Raw genomic sequence first — 18,435 nt, 5'->3', positions numbered from 1 at the left:
AACTTATCTTCTCAGATGATAAACTTTTCTGTCTGATCTATAGAAATGATGGTAATGTAAGAGGGTGTATATATATCTTTTTGGAAGATGATCGGTGTCTTGTTTGACCAAGCCTATTGTTATGCATGTGGCTTTGAAAAACTGGTCTTTAGCATTTTTTCATGAATATGAAGAACTGGATACTTTTCAAGTTTGGAAAATACCATTTTGCAAAAAGTTAGCAAAAATAATTTGTACTTGTTCTGTTTTGTTTTTAGCCATTCTTTCCAAAGAAAAGCTAAGTGTATACTCTTACTGACTTGACTCTAGGAAGGACCTGTGTGGTGTTTGATTTGTTTGTGCGTATGTATTTTGGTTTGTTTGCTTTTTTTTTTGAGAGGTGGGGGGGTTTTGTGTGGGGTTTTTTTTGTTTTTTTGGGAGGTTGTTTTTTGGTTTTGTTTTTTTAATGGAATTTCAAGAATTGGAGCCAATGCCTTTGTCAGTGGGACATGTTGTCATTGGTACTGAGGTCTGAGGCTGTGACTGCTGGGTTACTCTGACTTGTGAGTAGGTATCGCAGCTAAGGTGAAAACAGTCATGCCAGGTGTAGACAACACTGTACCTGGGCTAGTGGAGCTGAGGCTGATGTTGCTGCCTGATGATTTAACCAGAGATCAAGAAATAATTTGTAGTCAGGTCAGACTCCCATGTAGGTCATTCCCATGTAAATCTACCTACTGTAGGTTTAACTGACGAGTGAGTTTGGGGCTTTTGGCTCTTGCTTTAGGCTCCAAGTAGCTGCAGTACTTCTGCTCTTCTGCTACTTCTAGATTCTTCCCTGAAAGATGATATCTAATTATATTTGCAATCCAAATATGTCATCTGAAACTACATGAATTGTATTTGAAGTACCTACCTCCTCGTGCTTGCTCAGGCTGACTTCCCAGTCTAACAAAGAGGTCAGATTTGCAGTTTAAAGTGGGATTGTATTACCAATGCTGTAGCAATACTTGGTAATCTCACTTTATTAATGACTTTATAAATTAAAACACTCCAGTTGTGACACATTTTGCCTCTTAAAATGAGGTCATTTTGGCCTGGCAGTTATGAGACCATGTATGTTGATACTATAGCAAAAGTGCCAAACAGAGGAACATACTATTGTATTTTATAGAGCAATTCCTTTTACATTTTATTATCTCAAGGGCTTGACTGTTTTCTAGATTGTAAATTCTCTTGCAGCTACTTCTAAACTAGGCCAATGATATTTGAGAAGAAAGGCTAATTGTCTTTTTCTTTTAAGTAGAGACATTTGTAGAACAGTGAGGGTTAAAGGAGAACACACATTGCCTGAAAACATTTTTATGCATGATTATTTGCATCTTAGGATTGTACTCAAAACAGTTCTTAATTTGTCTTAAAATTACTTAAAACCACTGTGTTTGATTGCCTTAGTGAATTAATCAAGGCAGGCTTGCTCTTGATGTGGATACCCTTAAACACTTGATGTTGTACAAGCCAACGTTCTGCATGGTGTAGCACAGAGCAGGTACGGCCTGATGACTGTGAGGTACATGAGCAAAGAGGATGCCTCTGAGAAGCAGCAATCCCAACAACCTGGCACCTTTTATTAATTTTCCTTTTTCACTTTGTGTGTCATTAGTGAATGGGCTGTCCCTCCCAGCATTTGTTCAGGATTTCAGCAGCTTTAGGGTAGTGTTTGTTAGGCCAGTTTTTGTCTCTTAAAGAGAACACCTAAATTAGGAGACCTCTCTCGTGTGGATCTAAGTGCATTCATCAATGTGGTACAGGTCTGGTAAAATATTTGTTGCCCCCTTAAGGACCTTAATTTACCTGCCTGATGCTTTTATTACATAGAAAAAGTACAGATTTACCCCTCACCCCTGCTCCTCTGACTTTGGTTGAACAGGTACTTCACTGATGTCACTGATCAACATCAATATAAATGAAATGAGAGTAAGGTTGGGTTTAAGCAACTAAGAACTTAACATTTTCTCCTTCAATAACTGTTCTCAGTATGCCTGAAATTAATAGCATGCAAATTGGAGATCTGCAGCAAAGTACTACTTTAATTATGGTCCCTTTTAAATTTTTATTATTAGAGGAAAATGGATTTGCTTTTTATTAAATGTATTTTTAATGAACTTTAAGACCTGGAAAACACACATACTGTGGTATGTATCAAATGTATGCTGATACGAAATGTACTACTTAAAGTATGTTAGCATATTAGGATTCAGCATGGATCTCTATTGTTATGTACCTGTATATAGCATTATATAAAAATATATACTAAAAAATCTGTACTGCTAACAATATATACCAGCTCTGTAAGTTAAATTGCAGTGCTTTTTAGAAAAGCTTTTGCCTTTTTCTTTCAAAAATACAAGTGGGTAACTGTATATGTTCATTTGGTGTTCCTTGCAAAGTTATATTTGCTTTTTTCCTGAAATACTAGATTTTGAACACATTTCTTGATGCTTATAAAGTTATGGAAACTTAAGCACTAACTCCTAGAGTATGAAGATGAAATATGTGCTACCTCAACAGTGTGTATGCAACTGGCCATGCTGATACAGTAGGAGTTACATAGCTCACATGTGAAAAGCTTGTGGGACCTTCTTTCTGGTTGCACAATTATAAGATAACCCGTTAGATGCACAGATATCAGGCACGAGCTTTTATGGTTTTAGAGGAGAAAACTGAGATGGTAAACACACAAAAGCTCCTTCCTCATCTGATACCCACCCCTTAAAAGCAAGTAAAGAAAGAAATACTTGTAAAAAATTGCTTATGCTATTATTGGATGAAGAGATTCTTAGAGTGTACACAAACTTAGTTGAAATTCTTCTTGATCAAAGGTACTTCAGTGTTAACCTCTGCCATTAAATTTATTTTACTTAATTTCTGTCTCCCAATGTGTTTGAGGAAACTATAAATAATGCTATTATTTATACACACTAGAGATGAGCTTTGGTGTGAATGCAGTTTGTTTTTTTTTTTTTTTTACTATTTATTTTTTAAAAAGACCATCTATTTAGAAGTGCAATTTTGATGTCGTTTGGGTTGACAGTGGGAGATTAATACTTCCAAAGTATTGGAAGACACTTGCGCTTCTGATATGGGAGAAAGGGAGGACTACTTGCTCAGATTCAGTAGGCAGAACACAGTCTGTAAACTAGAGGATAAAATCATCCAAAATGAATTTATACCAAGACAGTAAGAGATGATGTGTTGCATAGATAATATGTAATTCATACTTTGCAGTGTCCTTCAGCTTTAAAACTAAACATTTGTTAAATATTGTCTCATTATTTTTTAGTTTTTCTTTGGATAGTATTAATGTGCTTAAATAGTATTTTAACAATATTAATATATTTAAATAGGTGACAGATAATTTCAGTAATCTGAGTTTGATCTAGAATCTGCTTGATTTAAGTGGTCTTTGAATAAAGCCTAATGGGCTTTGCTCTACAAAATGTTTATAATTCAGTTCTTCAAAGTGAAGAATTGATAGCCACAATCAATTACAGCATCAAGCTTGTGTTCAAATTCAAGCCCGTGAAGCCAGTTGTTGTGACTCCACCAGACTGCTTATGTACTTAACTACTGAGTCACCACTCACATATTTAAAGCTGAGTTAAGTACTTGGGTGTTGGTTGGTTGGTTTTTTTTAGTCTATAGGACTTGCTCAACATGAAGTGTTTCTCCACCTTCCCTAGATTATTTTCACATGAAAAAAATGCTATGTGAAAATGGAATAAAAATTAAGTTGGGTAAAACTGGAGGGAAAACTTCCAAATCAAATCCAGGGAATTATTTGACAACTCAGTAGGAGTTTATGAATAGTTGCTCCCCACATTGCTGCATGTTTCTGCCACATTTGCTGATTATTGGGGGTAAGAGCCAGGGGAGATTTGCCATGCATGCTGCTGGAGGGATTTCAGTTTGTGTGCTCTTTTTGGGACGTGCAACTGGTGGCTTCCCCCTGGCTGTTTGTGAGACCATTCGTGCTAAAGACAGCAAGGCTGTCTCTAAGTTACTCCTGGGACTTCTTACCCTGGCAGCTGGAGAGGACCCTAGCTTTTTTCCCTTTTCTTACAGTTTTCAGTTTTCCATTTCCATTTGTGCTGTTTATTAACTACCAATTTACCACTTAATTTTATCAAGCCTGCAGGCTCCATTTTGTGCTTGACGCTCAATAAAACCTCAGTGTTTCGTAAGCGGTCTTTTTGGTTTGCACATAGAAGCCCATAAGCAAGTTGCAGGTTTTCTGGTTTACCTGTAGTAGTAAAGGTCTACATAAATGATGCCCCATAATGTTTAAGGGTTGTACTCACTTTTGTCTTAAATATCCTCTGTTTTTGTGGTGTGCTTTCAGTTCTGAATTACTGCAATGATCTCGGTCTCAGGTATTCTTCATCAAACAATGTTAAAGAAATGATAAAACACTGTGTTGATGGGGACGTTACATTATGTATAACAAATGTGTGAGTAAAGTAGTAGCGAGATTGCATTTCACTGTATATACAGCATTACATGAACATATCATAAATGTTGCAAATCCAACCACTCCAGAGCGAGGTGCCCGAACTGAGGTCATCTCTTCGATTTCCAGCCGTGGTGTTAAGCAGTGAAGTATACAGCAGCCTCTGGGGATGGGTATAGAGCAACACAGCACACAGTTTCCCACCAGTGCCCAACTAAATTCTGGAGAAGTAAAAAGATGAATTGAGCTTCATGCAGCAAATGGACTAAATGTGCTTGTCCTCCACTGATTTATCATCCTGTAGCACTCTGCCCTTTCCAATCTTTGTACATTAAGTAGGGGAATAAGAAACTGCAGGCTGGACATGAAGAGTCCTGGCAGGAGCTGGAGGAGGCAGGTTTGGGGAGAGGTGCTCACATCTGGAGAAGGGAGTGCAGTTAAGCTGGCAGGGAGTGTAAATGCAGGTTTCAACATCTAAGCTGCAGAAAAGTCTGGCTGGACCTGAGAAAATGTTCCTGAAATGCAGCAGGCCCAGTGGGGAAGTAGAGCTTTGTGCTGCTACTGCCACACTTCCTGCTGCTAGTTAAGTTAGATGGCTGCAAGGGACACCCAGCCTGAGGAGGAGACATCATTAAAAAAAAAATTAATATCAAAAAGTACTTTTTATTTGAAGGAGAATAATGCAGTAGTTGTTTGTCGTGAGCTTAGGAGTGGCTAGGTTACAGTTCCTTTATTCTTGCTATTTTTTGTTTGGTGTCTGAATACAATTACATCTCTTTGCATCTGAAAAACAAAGCGAGCAAATACAATTTCTGTAGGATTCTCTCATTCTGTTCCACGTTTTTTCCCCTGAACTAGAGTTATATAGAGCATATAGCTGTTCAGTTAGATTTGCTCACTCATTCACTAAAAATGAGTGACACTGATAGTGTTTCATTCCCTGGTGCTCCTTCACCGTTCTTGCACAGAGCTATGAGACAGACTACACCTGTACTGCGTTCTCGTGCTTTCAGCAGTATTTAGAGAAGCACATCCCTCAGCTTCTGTGTGAAAAATAAGCTATATCGTGGTACGCCTGTGCCTGCTTGAGCACTACTGTGCTTCATGCAGTAAATTGCAGACTGTAGCTGTATGGAGATGATAATTTTTTTTTTCTCAGAAAGTATTGTACAAACCATTTTGCAATCTCTATCAAATTAACAGCAGTGTGTGGGAAGTGACCTGGGGTAGACTGTGTCAAATTAACCAGTTTTGCACATGATAAGAACAATCCTGAAAATACATTTTAGCTTATGGCAACATCACATATTGATGGTGCTGCAGCTCTCAGACAAATACAGATGTTCTCTGCTTTGACTTTATAAACACACAGACTGGAGGAGTCCTTGCTGAAGCATGAGAGAGCATAAGCGAACTTTGGTGCTTTTTTCCCTCTGGTAACCACCAAGGTTAAGGAGTAGCTCTTTCTCCTACGGTTACTGAAGCCTGGTTAATAAATGTGACTGTATTTTGGCCATGCCTGCTGTCTTCCGTGCATAGACTGTTGGTGCCAACTGTTTTCTCCCCATGGGTTTAAATACTTGTCATGGATCACTTATCTCCTTGCACCAGCCATGCTATGCCCAAGGACTGGGTTATGGACTAGGAAGAGGAGATGACAGTAGGATTGACAGAGGAGCACAGACAATTCAAACAGTCTGCAAGCAAAGGGAGATACAAAGAGGAAAATCCATTTGTCTTGAAATCAATTTGGCGTGTCCTTATCCTCTCCTTTTTTCCGAGTTGAACAAATGTTTCTAGCAGTGCATCTCCTGTGATTAGGGGCCATGACGGCTGCTCATCAGGCATGTTTGCTTGTTTAAGGGTGATCTGTTGGAAGAAAGTTGCAGGCCCAGTGTGACCTGTGTCAGGCTGAACTGGTACCCACAATGTGCACGTGAACTGCCTCCCTCATCCCTACACCTTCCTAGTAGCAGTATGCTGAGGAATGTATTCATTTGCTTGTGAATCCTGAAAAGTGACCCTCAGAGACTGAAATGTTTTGGGAGGTGGAAGAAATGACAAATATTTGATTGACTTATTTTTGCAAAGTTCTTTATATCTTCAGGTTTCAAAAATATAAAGGAAGTCCCAAACTGGTTCTTGTGAGCCTTAATACCAGGTAAACACATATGAAGACACTAAGTAGAAGAAAGTAGTTTTCTGTGTCAGATGTGGTCTACTGTCTTGCTCGTCCTTGGATTCTTTACTCCAGCATAACACTTCTTTTTTTTTTAAAGATGCCTGCTGCTAAATCTTTTGGCATTGATACATGGAAGAAATAGCTTTTTGTATCATTTTCAAAACTACTCTATCACCTTGCTTTATAAGTTGTTCTGTATTCTTCTGTGGAGTGAAATAAATAGTAGCTTTTTATTTCAGTTAGATGGCATCATTTTTTATAATTTAGAATGACTGCAGTCTTTTTTTTGGCTGGAGCTGTTTAGTAATACAGGTGAGGACAATCTATTGAGGTAAGTATGCTGCTTCTTGCCATGATGGAATGTGCTCAAAAGGACCCAGTAACTGACTCTCTAATAAAATCCATGAATGCGTTTGGAGGAAAACCAAAACTCCATAGCCCCAAATCATAGCAATACAAAACAAATCCACAAAGCAGTGAAATTTCACTGCACTAAAAGATGTAAGCTCCTGGCTAGCAAATTTCTTTAGTAACACTCTTGGATATGTCATGAAAATAGAAACAGTCAAGATGGGAAGTTCACACTCAAATTTACTTTTAAGATTATATTTAAAAACAAAGCATTCCACATTTAATAAATATAGCTTTTCTTGCATTCCACCTTTAGGATATGCTAGATGGGCTTCCACGAATACTACATGAATAAGGGGTTAGTAAATCCAGCGTTGCATGGGTCAATAAGTCCTTATGTTGAAGGCAAAGATCATCCTTTCCCCACCCCCTTGCAGTTGTAGCAATGCCTAGCAAAGTAGCATCCTCTGCAGCAATATAAAAATGTGTGGTCTCACTAAAACTGAAAGTTTTCAGTGCTCCAAGCCAGATCTTCGCATCCTTGTCATGATATGCTCAGACCCCCTGCCTTGAAATAAGTGAAGACCTGTTCCAATGAAAGATGGGTTTGTGTCTGAACATCAGAAGGGAGGGAAATCTCTGTAAAGGTATCACTAAAGGTATGTTGTGTTTCTTAACTAGTACTTTTGAAAGATATACTTCCTTCACCACACCAGGTGAAATTCTGCTGATGTTTATTTTATTTTGAGGTAGTGTCGTGATAACAGAACAGATGTCTCAGAAGCAACAAGATGTCATTGTTCTGCTAGTGAAATGCTGAGAAGAATTAAGAGGTGGCATAAAAATACTAGGAAAGGATGATTTAAATCAGAGCTTCTATTCTTGACATCATGACGTAAGACTTTGCTTATGGAATTCAGAACAATAAATTAATGTTTCCTTAAAGATCTTAAATACAGATTACATGTCTAGCATCTTACCCAGGAAAGGGGGAGAAAGAACAAGCAAAAGAAATAACAGCATGTGTTGGTTTGAGAATCTAGAGCTTTGGGAGAGGTATCTACAGAATCTTGACTGAAAAGGCAGTAAAAATAATGAGAGACGCTGCTAGTGCCAAAAGTGTTATAGCTAATAGGATCTGATGACTTATTAAAAATGGGGAAAAAATAAAGAAGAATCCAGTATTTTACCATCTGTACTGGAACCAAGCTAGAGCTGTCTCAGACACCAGCCTCACAGTTCTGCAGGTTTGCACATTGACTCAAATGGATTTTTTTTCTTTCTCTTTGGAAGCAGGTGGCTACACCATAGAAAATAATAATAGCTGCTGGTGGGAGTACTTGATAGAAACTGAAGAATCACGCACTTCAGGTAGATAATACTTAACAGTGACACTCAACTTCCCTGGCATATTTGAGATGGAATTCAGTGGAAATATTAACGTGGAGTTAAATACGTTTATGTGTGTTTAGTTGCTTAGGCAATAGGATGAAAGAGTTATTTAGTTAGTAATGTTATGCATTATTCACTACTGTGAATAATTAACAGAAGTAGTATTTTCAGTAAGAGCAATGCACAGTTTTAGAGGGCAGAAGGTTTAAGAGTATTCTGTGTCTGCACAAGTTTATATGCACACATTGTTCTTTAAACTGTGGGGTTATAGCAGCTGAAAGTTACTGGAAAAAATAGCTAAAGGGACTGGTTTTTCATCACAGAAATAATACTGTAATGGAGACATACTGAACTGATAATGTTTTGTTATATGATCTAAAACCATTCCAGTGTATTCAGTGCATGTTTCCCTTGTTTATTCATCTGTAAAGCCAGATGATTAACCTTGTTTTATTTTTCCTCAACTCTGTCGAGACTGAACATTGCATCAATGCCAAAATGCTGAGTACACGGATGCAAGCAAAGCAGGTTATTTAGAGCTGCTGTGATTGTTCCAATCCCTGTTTCAAGAAGCCAGTAAAATTTCATATCTAAGCCTGAAAAGAAACATTTAACTCTGGACTGAAAACCAGAAAATTTGTGTGGGGAATAGGAGGCAAAGGGGAAAGCAAGCATTTAAATGATCCTTGAGAGATGGTTTAAGGCCCTGCCTAATTTGTTGGGAACTCAGACCCTGATCTGCAGTGTAATTGGTGTTGTCTGTCTTATCCAAGTCATGCAAGGCCAATGCTCTGTCTTCAGCAATGAAAGTGAAACTCACAGGTCACGGCTCCTGTGTGAGAGGTTTGGTGATACCGTCTTCACGCTCTCTACTGCATAGAAACTAAATGAAGCTAGTATGTTGCAAAGTTTCTTCTCTACTTGTGAGACTATGATTGCAGCTGTGCTCAAATTTCTAACAGGCAATGCTGAATTTTATCCAAGAACATTTTCTGCAGTGTTTTGTTGTGTTCTATTTCTTATGAGGCACCTGTCATCTGGTATATGAGGAAATTTTTGTTTGTAGGACCTAAAGGCTGACAGAAGCATATTTATTACCATGAGGAAAGTGACCACTAAAAGATGCAAACCAAGTGCAATCTGTTGCCATCGCTTCTATGAAACCTGTTTCAATGTCTCTTCATTCTTCTGCTCATTTGTTATCTTCGCCTTTGATAAGATCTTTCTTGTGGGATGGTGACACTACATGTGTTTTCACTGGCAGACCAAAGTCTTCTCACTAGTTGTATCTAAACAGCTACTTTGTCCTTGCAGAAAACATGGCACATTAGCTTGGGCCATAAAAAAGACATAACAGCTGAGCATCTCTTTCTGCATGTGGTTGGTGACGACAACGCTGTTGTTAGATATGGCCACATCTGGCAATGCTGCACCCCGAGCCCCTGCTGCCTTCTCTGGGGTGAGAAGGTGGGGACGCCCAGAAACCTTGGAAAGCCCCAGGTTGCCTCTGTGCCAGTGTACGTTAAGGGCATGAGGCAGAGGTGATGGAGGAGATGGGAATCACCCAGTACTAGACTGCAAGTGTGTGGAATATAGGTTGCCCTTTATATTAGTGTGGGGGTTTTTTGTTTATTTGGTTTTGTTTATTTGGTTTCCCTACTGAGAGCAGTGAGGTATTGGATGGGGTATTAAGTTGCAGAGCTGCTGTTTAACCATTCAAATGTGAATGGTAATTTAATCATATGAACTAGCAACCTCTTTATGTGAAGGTGACCATCTTTACTGCTGCACTGGAGGTTTGCCTGACCACCTCTGAGAGGAAGAGCACAGGCATTATGCTCAGGCAAGGTCACAGCTTCTTGGCCAGGTTGGTGCTTTGTGGATGAAGCACATGAGAGGACTTGCAGCAGGTTCACCAGATGTGTCACAGATTCTTTTGCTATTTCTGCAGAAGACAGTTATTGATGCCAGATGTATGGCATGTGTGTTGGAAGCACATACATTTCTAGGTGTAGTTTATATTGTATAAAACTGCTTGTGACAGACTGCTTGGCTCTAATGCACATTCTTGCCCCTGTGCAAATCCTGGAATGTAAAAAAATTTAGTTTCTGACTGGAAAAAAAAAAAAGTTTGAAAAGTTCTTAGGCCAAAAAGCCCTCTAATGATAACTGCCATGCTAAGCTGATTTTCAAAAGTCAGTTTGATCGAAGGAAATGTAGGAGGTCTGAAGGCAATGCGAGAGATGTATTTTTCAAATGCTCTGTTTAGCAGATGATAATGACAGCCTGTAGTCTATCATCTATTTCCTCATGGGTTCCTTGTTTTCTTTTTCACAACTGAAGTAGCAGTTTTTCTGTACCAGAACAGATCTGGCTGCATCAAAGTGCCTATGTGGTTGTTGGTAGCAACTGATGCGCACTACCTGTGAATCTGTCAAGTTCAAAAGAAAATTTATGATGAACCAAAATAATAATTTTACAATGATTTTTTGTTTCTTGTGAGGCTTGAATTTATGGATTGGAAGGCTTTCTCTGAGTGCATGGGGTAGTGTTGTGTTTTAGAAGGTTATGCTTTTTGTAGGCTAAGAGGTCATTTCAAACTTTTATTTTCAGTAAGCTCTAAGTTATCTTTCCCCAACCTGGCAGGGTGGATTGGAACTAGATGATCTTTAAGGTCCCTTCCAACCCAAACCATTCTAAATATTATTTTCATTTTGAATTGCTGCAGCAGTTTGTTTTTTTCAGTCCTATCTTAGGTACAATTTTGAGGTATTTCAGCTAGGTTTTATGCTTTATGACTTTTTTCCCTGACTAACTGAACTATGCTTTCAGGTTTATGTTCTCTGGACATTATTTTCACTGTTGAATGATAACAGTGATCAAAGGTTGTTTCAAGCAGGCAATGCCTTTTTTTCATGCAAAGCTACCTTAACTTTAAAAATAATGCAAAGCCTACTCAGGCTCTGCAGCGATCTCAACATAACAAATAACTTGGTTTAGTTTTAATTTTACATTTGTGTACCTTATCATTAGATTGTGCCTGTTCAGATCTTAGAATATATTTTTATCTACAGGGGTCAACATAGGTTGCACTGTATGAAGAAGCAGTTGTGGTGTGAAGAGGCAGTGATTAAAGGAGAAGAGACAGATTAAAGAAAATCTGTTACTCAGACATATAGATAATCTTTAAATAAATCATATAAATTTACAAATGTCATCTTTTTATTCCCTACCAAATGTTGGTCACGTCTTCAGATAACTCCCAGTTTTATATTTGTTTATAATTTATATTTTTATTATTTGTTATCTTTTATTATTTATATTTATATTCTGTATTTGTTCTAAAGAGCTGCTGGAGAAATTTCAGAAGGAAGGAAGTGTCTGTCTAAGCTGTGATTAGCAGGTGAGAACCATAATAAAGAATTCATCAGTAGTGTTAACATGCTCAAAAGAGCTGAAAGAAACAGAGGCATTAGACTTTGCTAGTAATGGCTATAACTTTTAAAGGTAGTTTTGATGCCCTGTGGAAAATTCTTGGGTGTATTGTGGTGGTCTAGATGGAGTATTTGTTGACTCATAAAGCTGCACTGAGCAACCAGGAAAAAGGAGAGGAGTGCAGCATTGGTACTCCTGCACTTGCCACTTGGATTCTGCCAGGACAGTCATATAGCTGATTTAAAAAACCCAACGTACCGTAGGCCATAAAGGACGGTCCCATCTGGATGGAGTCGAATCATTCGGTTTTTCACAGTCACCCCATGGACAAATGACTTCTTGTCATTTTGGAAATACGTGTCCGGCACCCAGAGCTGGTCAGCCACCCTGTTGTCCAGAGTTAGGTTTAAAGGTATTCCAGAATAAGAGAGCCTTTTATCCCTCCAAGACTGCTGGAAGTACATGGTCAAGGTGTAGTCCTAGGGAAGAAATAAGAAGGGCTTTTTGTATTTTGCATACTGATTAACTGAACAGAAGTTTATTTTTAGATAACTCTCAGTAATTGAGTATCAGTAGCAACCGAAAGTTTAAGGATCTTTAAGACGTTGTCATTAACTGTGATTGTAAGTCTTGGCCTGTTTGTGTTAATGTCGAACTTCACACTACTCATCAATGGCAGCAACTACCACAGGCTTTCAAAACCTCTTGAGCCAAAGAGAATACATGGTACATTTGGCTCTCCAGTCTGTGGATCATACTTGCACATTTTTTGATATTTTTTTGTTTGTTTTTAATGTGAAAAGAGCAGGGTTTAGCTGACCCCAGCCAAACAGCATTGTGTACCACTGAGGACATTCTTTTGATATTCCCTCCCTTCATCCTGAAAGATTCCCCCACAATTCAGAAAGGCCAGCAGTCCATAGACCTCCCAAGAAAGAGCAAATACAATCTCAGAATGTATAATGGACAACTTCCCATTCTGCATCTGCTGGAATTGCCAGATATAATGACCTTAGACAGCTGGGCACATCTCACCTCAGCCCAGGGAATGCGGTGCTTTCTGTCCTTGGCAATCAGACATTACCACACAGAAAATGAACACCTTCTCTTGACTATCATGTTATGTAGCTTAGCTGAAATATTGTTTATGTAGTCCTTCAGCTTTCACTTAGTCTGAAAAGAAATAGTTCTAACAGGCTTCTGGTCTGATTTACTTTCTCATGTCTGTCTTTCTGGTAATTTGGTAATTTTAAAGGTAGTCAGTTTTTTAAAGTGGAAAAGCCCATGTACTCTGTAGCTGATGGAGTTCTTAAAAGATGAGTGGAACAGCAGTATGTGGACTATTAGTTTTCTCTTCCTCATCTTCTCCCCTAGCCCCCTTTTTGAGTTGCAGGTTGTTTTGTCACACATTTTTTCAGTAGAAATGCAGCAAAATTATAGATATTATTGAAAAAATTGGTCAGGGGTAACACTTTCTTTTGTGAGGGAAAACCTTACCTCTGTCATCCTCGCAAATCCTAGCCTGGACTCTTAACTTTTGAAGAAATAGAGAGCATAAAAGCTGTCTGGTGTGATTTGCTCTCTTCATCTTCAGTGGCTTCTTAAGACTGTATCGTTGCCATGAAATCAAAGCAGACTTGTTACCTTTCCAAAAGAGTTTCTGCCTGAAATGTTGCATCTAGCAGAACTATAAACTATAGACTTATCAGTAAAAGAAGTTAATGAAAATACCGTTCTTGCTTGCCCTGGGCCTGTAGTAGTTGTTTTGTATGGAGGAAATGCCATGACTTGATCAGTGGTAATACACAATAGGGCAATTACATCCATTCTGAGCACTTATTTGCAAGGATTTTACAGATATGCCCTTTCCCAGGCCTACAAGATGGTTACCCATGACAGAGCCAAGAAGTGGTATGCTGAAGGCATGGGGTTTTTTCCTGGCCCAGGTGTCACGTCCTGCTCAGAAGAGGGAGAGAAGTGACTTAGATTTGTAAATTCCCAACAGAGTGGACAATGGTGAGACAAGTCTCAAAGTCCATATGTAATCAATTATTAATTTCCCACAGTGTATTAACTGGATACACGATAATTGATTAAGTATATAACAAATTATGGCAAGCAATATGATATGAACAAGGGAAAGGAGGGGAAAAGAGAGATAGAGATGAGGATAGAAATCACCAGTTGATTTCTGAACTGTTGATTTCAACAGTTCCTGTGTTGGTCCCACCAATGAGGGTGCAAGGATGCATCTGTCTTCTTCACTACTGTTATCCTTGCCCCTCCTCAATTTATATACACTTTCCTTGGGTCCCTCCCCCAGGACAACCTACATATTGATGTATCGTATGTATGGGGAGGAGTAAGGCGCTTCACGGGATGTTGCAACTAGCATGATCTTGTTAATCTTTATTAGCATATGCAGGGGTGTCAACTTTAATATGCATTTTGCAGCTAATGAGGCAAAGGTCATTCACCAGCCAGATGGCCCTGAAACTTTACAAGATGTACCAGAGGAGAACAATCCTGTCTCCACAGGGCTTCCTCCTCCAGCCACATCCTGTACTATACAGACGAGTTTTCTCCCACATGGGTCACACAAGAGATAAGAAAGTGTCGACCTTAGCTCATTGAGCACAAAACCTGCATTTTTCAGACTCCACATTATCCACTCTGTGACTACAGTTTCACAAGTGTGTGAGACATTCCTTTGAAAGGTTCAGAGGGCTTCCACCCCATCCATCCCTTACCATTGTTTATGCTTCCCTCAGACTGCTTCTCTCAGTCTTTGTTTTGGGGAGTTATAAGTTGTCTCTTACACCAGGTAACTAGGAGGAGGTCAGGACAGCTGCTTTTGCTTTTCAGACCATGCTGGTCAAGCCTGGAACTACAAAGTAATGCAGTGGGATGTATGCTGTGCTCTGCTGAATCACAGAATCATCTAGGTTGGAAAGGACCTTGAAGATCATCTAGTCCAACCGTTAACCTAGCACTGACAGTTTCCAACTACACCATATACCTAAGGCTATGTCAACCCGCCTCTTGAACACCTCTAGGGATGGGGACTCCACCACCTCCCTGGGCAGCCCATTCCAATGCCTAACAACTTGTTCTGTAAAGAAATACTTCCTAATATCTAGTCTAAACCTTCCCTGGCACAACTTGAGACCATTACCTCTTGTCCTATCACTTATTACTTGGTTAAAGAGGCTCATCCCCAGTTGTCTGCAATCTCCTTTCAGGTAGCTGTAGAGGGCGATGAGGTCTCCACTCAGCCTCTTCTTCTCCAGAATAAACAACCCCAGTTCCCTCAGCCGCTCCTCGTACGACATGTGCTCCAGACCCTTCACCAGCTTTGTTGCCCTTCTCTGGACACGCTCGAGTAATTCAATGTCCTTTTTGTAGTGAGGAGCCCAAAACTGAACACAGTAATCGAGGTGTGGCCTCACCAGTGCCAAGTACAGGGGTAAGATCACTTCCCTGTCCCTGCTGGCCATGCTATTTCTGATACAAGCCAGGATAACATTGGCCTTCTTGGCCACCTGGGCACACTGCTGGCTCATGATCATGTCAATCAACACCCCCAGGTCCCTCTCTGACTGGCAGCTCTCCAGCCACTCCTCCCCAAGCCTGTAGCGCTGCTGGGGGTTGTTGTGACCCAAGTGCAGCACCCGGCATTTGGCCTTATTGAAACTCATACAGTTGGCCTTAGCCCATCGCTCCAGCCTGTCCAGATCTCTCTGCAGAGCCTCCCTACCCTCGAGCAGATCAACACTCCCACCTAACTTGGTGTAGTCTGCAAACTTACTGAGGGTGCACTCGATCCCCTCGTCTAGGTCATCAATAAAGATGTTAAACAGGAGAGGCCCTGTTGAATAGGTGATTTATAATTTAAATAGTGGTATGGAGAAGCATGAACCCCAAGGAGGCAAGTTTTTGAATGAACAATTGAATAGAGTTGGGTTAGAAACAGACACTTACAGAGAAGTTAAATCCCTGCCCTTTGTTCCTCTTATGCATATACAGATCCAGAGACCAGATGGGAATTGGATGAGAAAAAATAAAAATTTTAAAAAAAAATCGCTATTCCGGTACAGTTTTCATATGTTGTATCTGTTTTTTAGTCTATTTCAAGCAACTTTAGGTAGAAAAGCTTCCATACATGGCTGATACTAGCTAAATCCTCAGTGCTTCAGTGCTTCACTTGGTATCCTCTACATCTTCTGCCTGATTCAGCAGAGCCTATGCAGTCTGCAGCACAGATGGAACAGAAATTCCAATTATACATAATTATCTTTTTTCCTTCCTGCTCTCCTCTATATTTTCACTAAGTTTTAAAGATGCTTTTGTAGAACTGTCGTGCTGTCCTGTAAAAAAAGCTAACAATTGAGAGTGGTGCCTATGTGATGGTTCTCAAAGCTCAACCAAGAGAGAAGAATAGCCAAGATAAGCTACAAGAGATCTCAAAGGATATAATCAAGTGGGGGGGTCGGGGGGTTGGGAGAAATTCTGTCTCTTGGCTACAGCTACTAGAAGAAAATGAGTTGCTATTTTTAGCATTATAGTCTGCTTTAGAAATTTTATTTCACCCAGCTGTGCATATATACAGAATACTGCTGTTGGTAACACTATGGTAGAGTGAGTGATCCTCTGCCCTGCAGTTGTGCTATACTATGTAGAAATACGTGGCAAACCAACAAGTGTTAATAGGGAGAAAAAAATCTGAGCTTCATCCTAAAGCAATCTCAGTGTTTCTTAACTCAGAAAGAATTATCAATTTTTTTCCATTCCCCAGAATGTGGGAGTGTTACTCATTCAATATTTTAATGAGGAAAAAGAAGTCGTATATCATGGTTGTGAGAGTTCCTGTAAGTTCTTATTTAAAAAGCATAGTTAAAGGTTATTTTAATAAAAAGCAAATTCTATCTAAGCTATAATAACCCAAATTATATAGTCATACATTTTCTAATTTTTTTAATGGAATACAGCCTTACCTTTCTCATATTTCATCAGTGAAGAATGAAATGCTGGCAAACCATATGGCTAGCCACATCTTGGAGGTGTCTGTGTTATTTTTTTTTATATTTTACAGTGGTGAGATTGAAGTGAGGATTTAATGAATCTGCCTTCTACCCTGTAAAATTTGCTGGGGGGTTTGTGGTTTCAAGCTCTACAGTGTATGAATAATTTCTGAATCTTTCAGATCTATAGTGGTAATTGGCTGCAGATTTTTTTTTATCTTTTTATGACTGCTTCCCAAGACCTCAAGCATCAGCCTAGCTATGAAAATAAATCAGAAGCTATGAAAATAAATCAGACTATGTTTAACTTTTGTATTTAAGAGTTTCTAATGATGAGTTAAAGTAAGGCCCAATGTAAAATTAAAAAAGAGAATCTGTTTCTGCAGATTACTGTCTTTTTAAATGTTTTGTTTTTAAAAATATTTCACTTTCTTTTAGAAGCACACTGAATATTTTTTGCCTTTTCTTTTTCAGTAGATTTAATTGAGTTGTCTATGTTTTCCACAAACGCCTCCCTGCTTTTTCAGGGCATAGTCAACCTTCCTAGTGGTAAATGCCTGAGCACCAATGATAAAGTTGCTTTGATGTGTATTTATTTTTTTCTTTAATGTGATGAATTCTGATGTTTTAGAATAAAATGGGTTTTCTTTCCCAGTAATTGTGTAAATTTCTTATTTTTGTGTATCAAACTGGAAATGTGTGAGAGTGTACAGATGCGTACTATAACATAAGTCAATTTGTATCAAACAGTGTTTTAGTAAGGTGCATTAGGTTGCTAAGACAAATACATGCTAGTTCTAGGTAAGGATTCTGTGAAAATGTGAGTAAGAGAAACTAGTCTATTTTACTCAAAATGGCAAATTATTTCTTAATCTGAATTTAAGCAGCCTCATAAATAAATATTGGCATCAAGCTTCACAGTTCACTTGGGTAATACAAATTTCTTGTAGTAAAGAAAATGAATGGACCACTGATGCATATTGTACTTGAAGCTAGAAGAACAATTTATAGTTCCAGTAAGTAATAGACTGGAGAGTTCCCATACAGTACTATGTTTCCTTTTTATTTCTATTTTTTTTGGTTCCCTAATCTTTTTTGTGCAATATGTATAGATGATGTAAGGGCAATAATGGAATTTTTTTTTCCTGTTAAACCTCTGTAGCTCTCTGAAAGCAGTAAAGATCCATTAAAATAGCTAGATAATTTGGACTTGCTGGTTATTTCCACTGTGTGGTTTACCAGTTCAGCACAGCAGAGTATAATGTAGAATACATTGTTATATTACAATCTAACCTTCTGGGAGGGTCAGAACTGGTACTTCACCATGCTTATCAGTTGAATTATGGACTCTGGAATAAAAGAGGAGTTCACATTTCTGCTGTACTGGCAGTTGCTTCATCTTTCACCAATTCCAGACATACATGTTTTAAGGGGAAAATAGGGAATCTTTTAACTTGCAGTGTTCACCTTTGTGATCTAAAAGACCTTTTGTGTTTTTCTTCTTTCCAAGGTGGTCTCAGTTTAAGTTCTGTTATCATTTCATGCATTGAAAAACAGCTTAGCG

The 18,435-nt window shown here is 38.9% G+C and overlaps 1 protein-coding gene across 7 annotated transcripts in view; it reads right to left on the bottom strand.

Annotated features, from left to right (window-relative positions):
* The window catches only part of GABRB1 (gamma-aminobutyric acid type A receptor subunit beta1), a 137,564-nt gene that overhangs the window by 52,635 nt on the left and 66,494 nt on the right, over nucleotides 1–18,435 (bottom strand). For all 7 annotated transcript variants that reach the window (XR_012623066.1, XR_012623067.1, XM_074822466.1 and 4 more), the window contains one exon: nucleotides 12,109–12,329. Coding sequence is in view for 5 of the 7 variants with exons in the window: in XM_074822466.1 (XP_074678567.1) it covers nucleotides 12,109–12,329 (221 nt within the window). In the remaining 2 variants the exon portion in view is untranslated. The remainder of the gene's footprint in view (nucleotides 1–12,108; nucleotides 12,330–18,435) is intronic.

The sequence above is a fragment of the Strix aluco genome, chromosome 4 (genome assembly GCF_031877795.1).
Source record: "Strix aluco isolate bStrAlu1 chromosome 4, bStrAlu1.hap1, whole genome shotgun sequence".
Taxonomy (NCBI): Eukaryota; Metazoa; Chordata; class Aves; order Strigiformes; family Strigidae; genus Strix; species Strix aluco.
The sequence above is the reverse complement of the archived record's forward strand: the minus strand, read 5'-3'. Positions and strand labels throughout refer to the sequence as shown.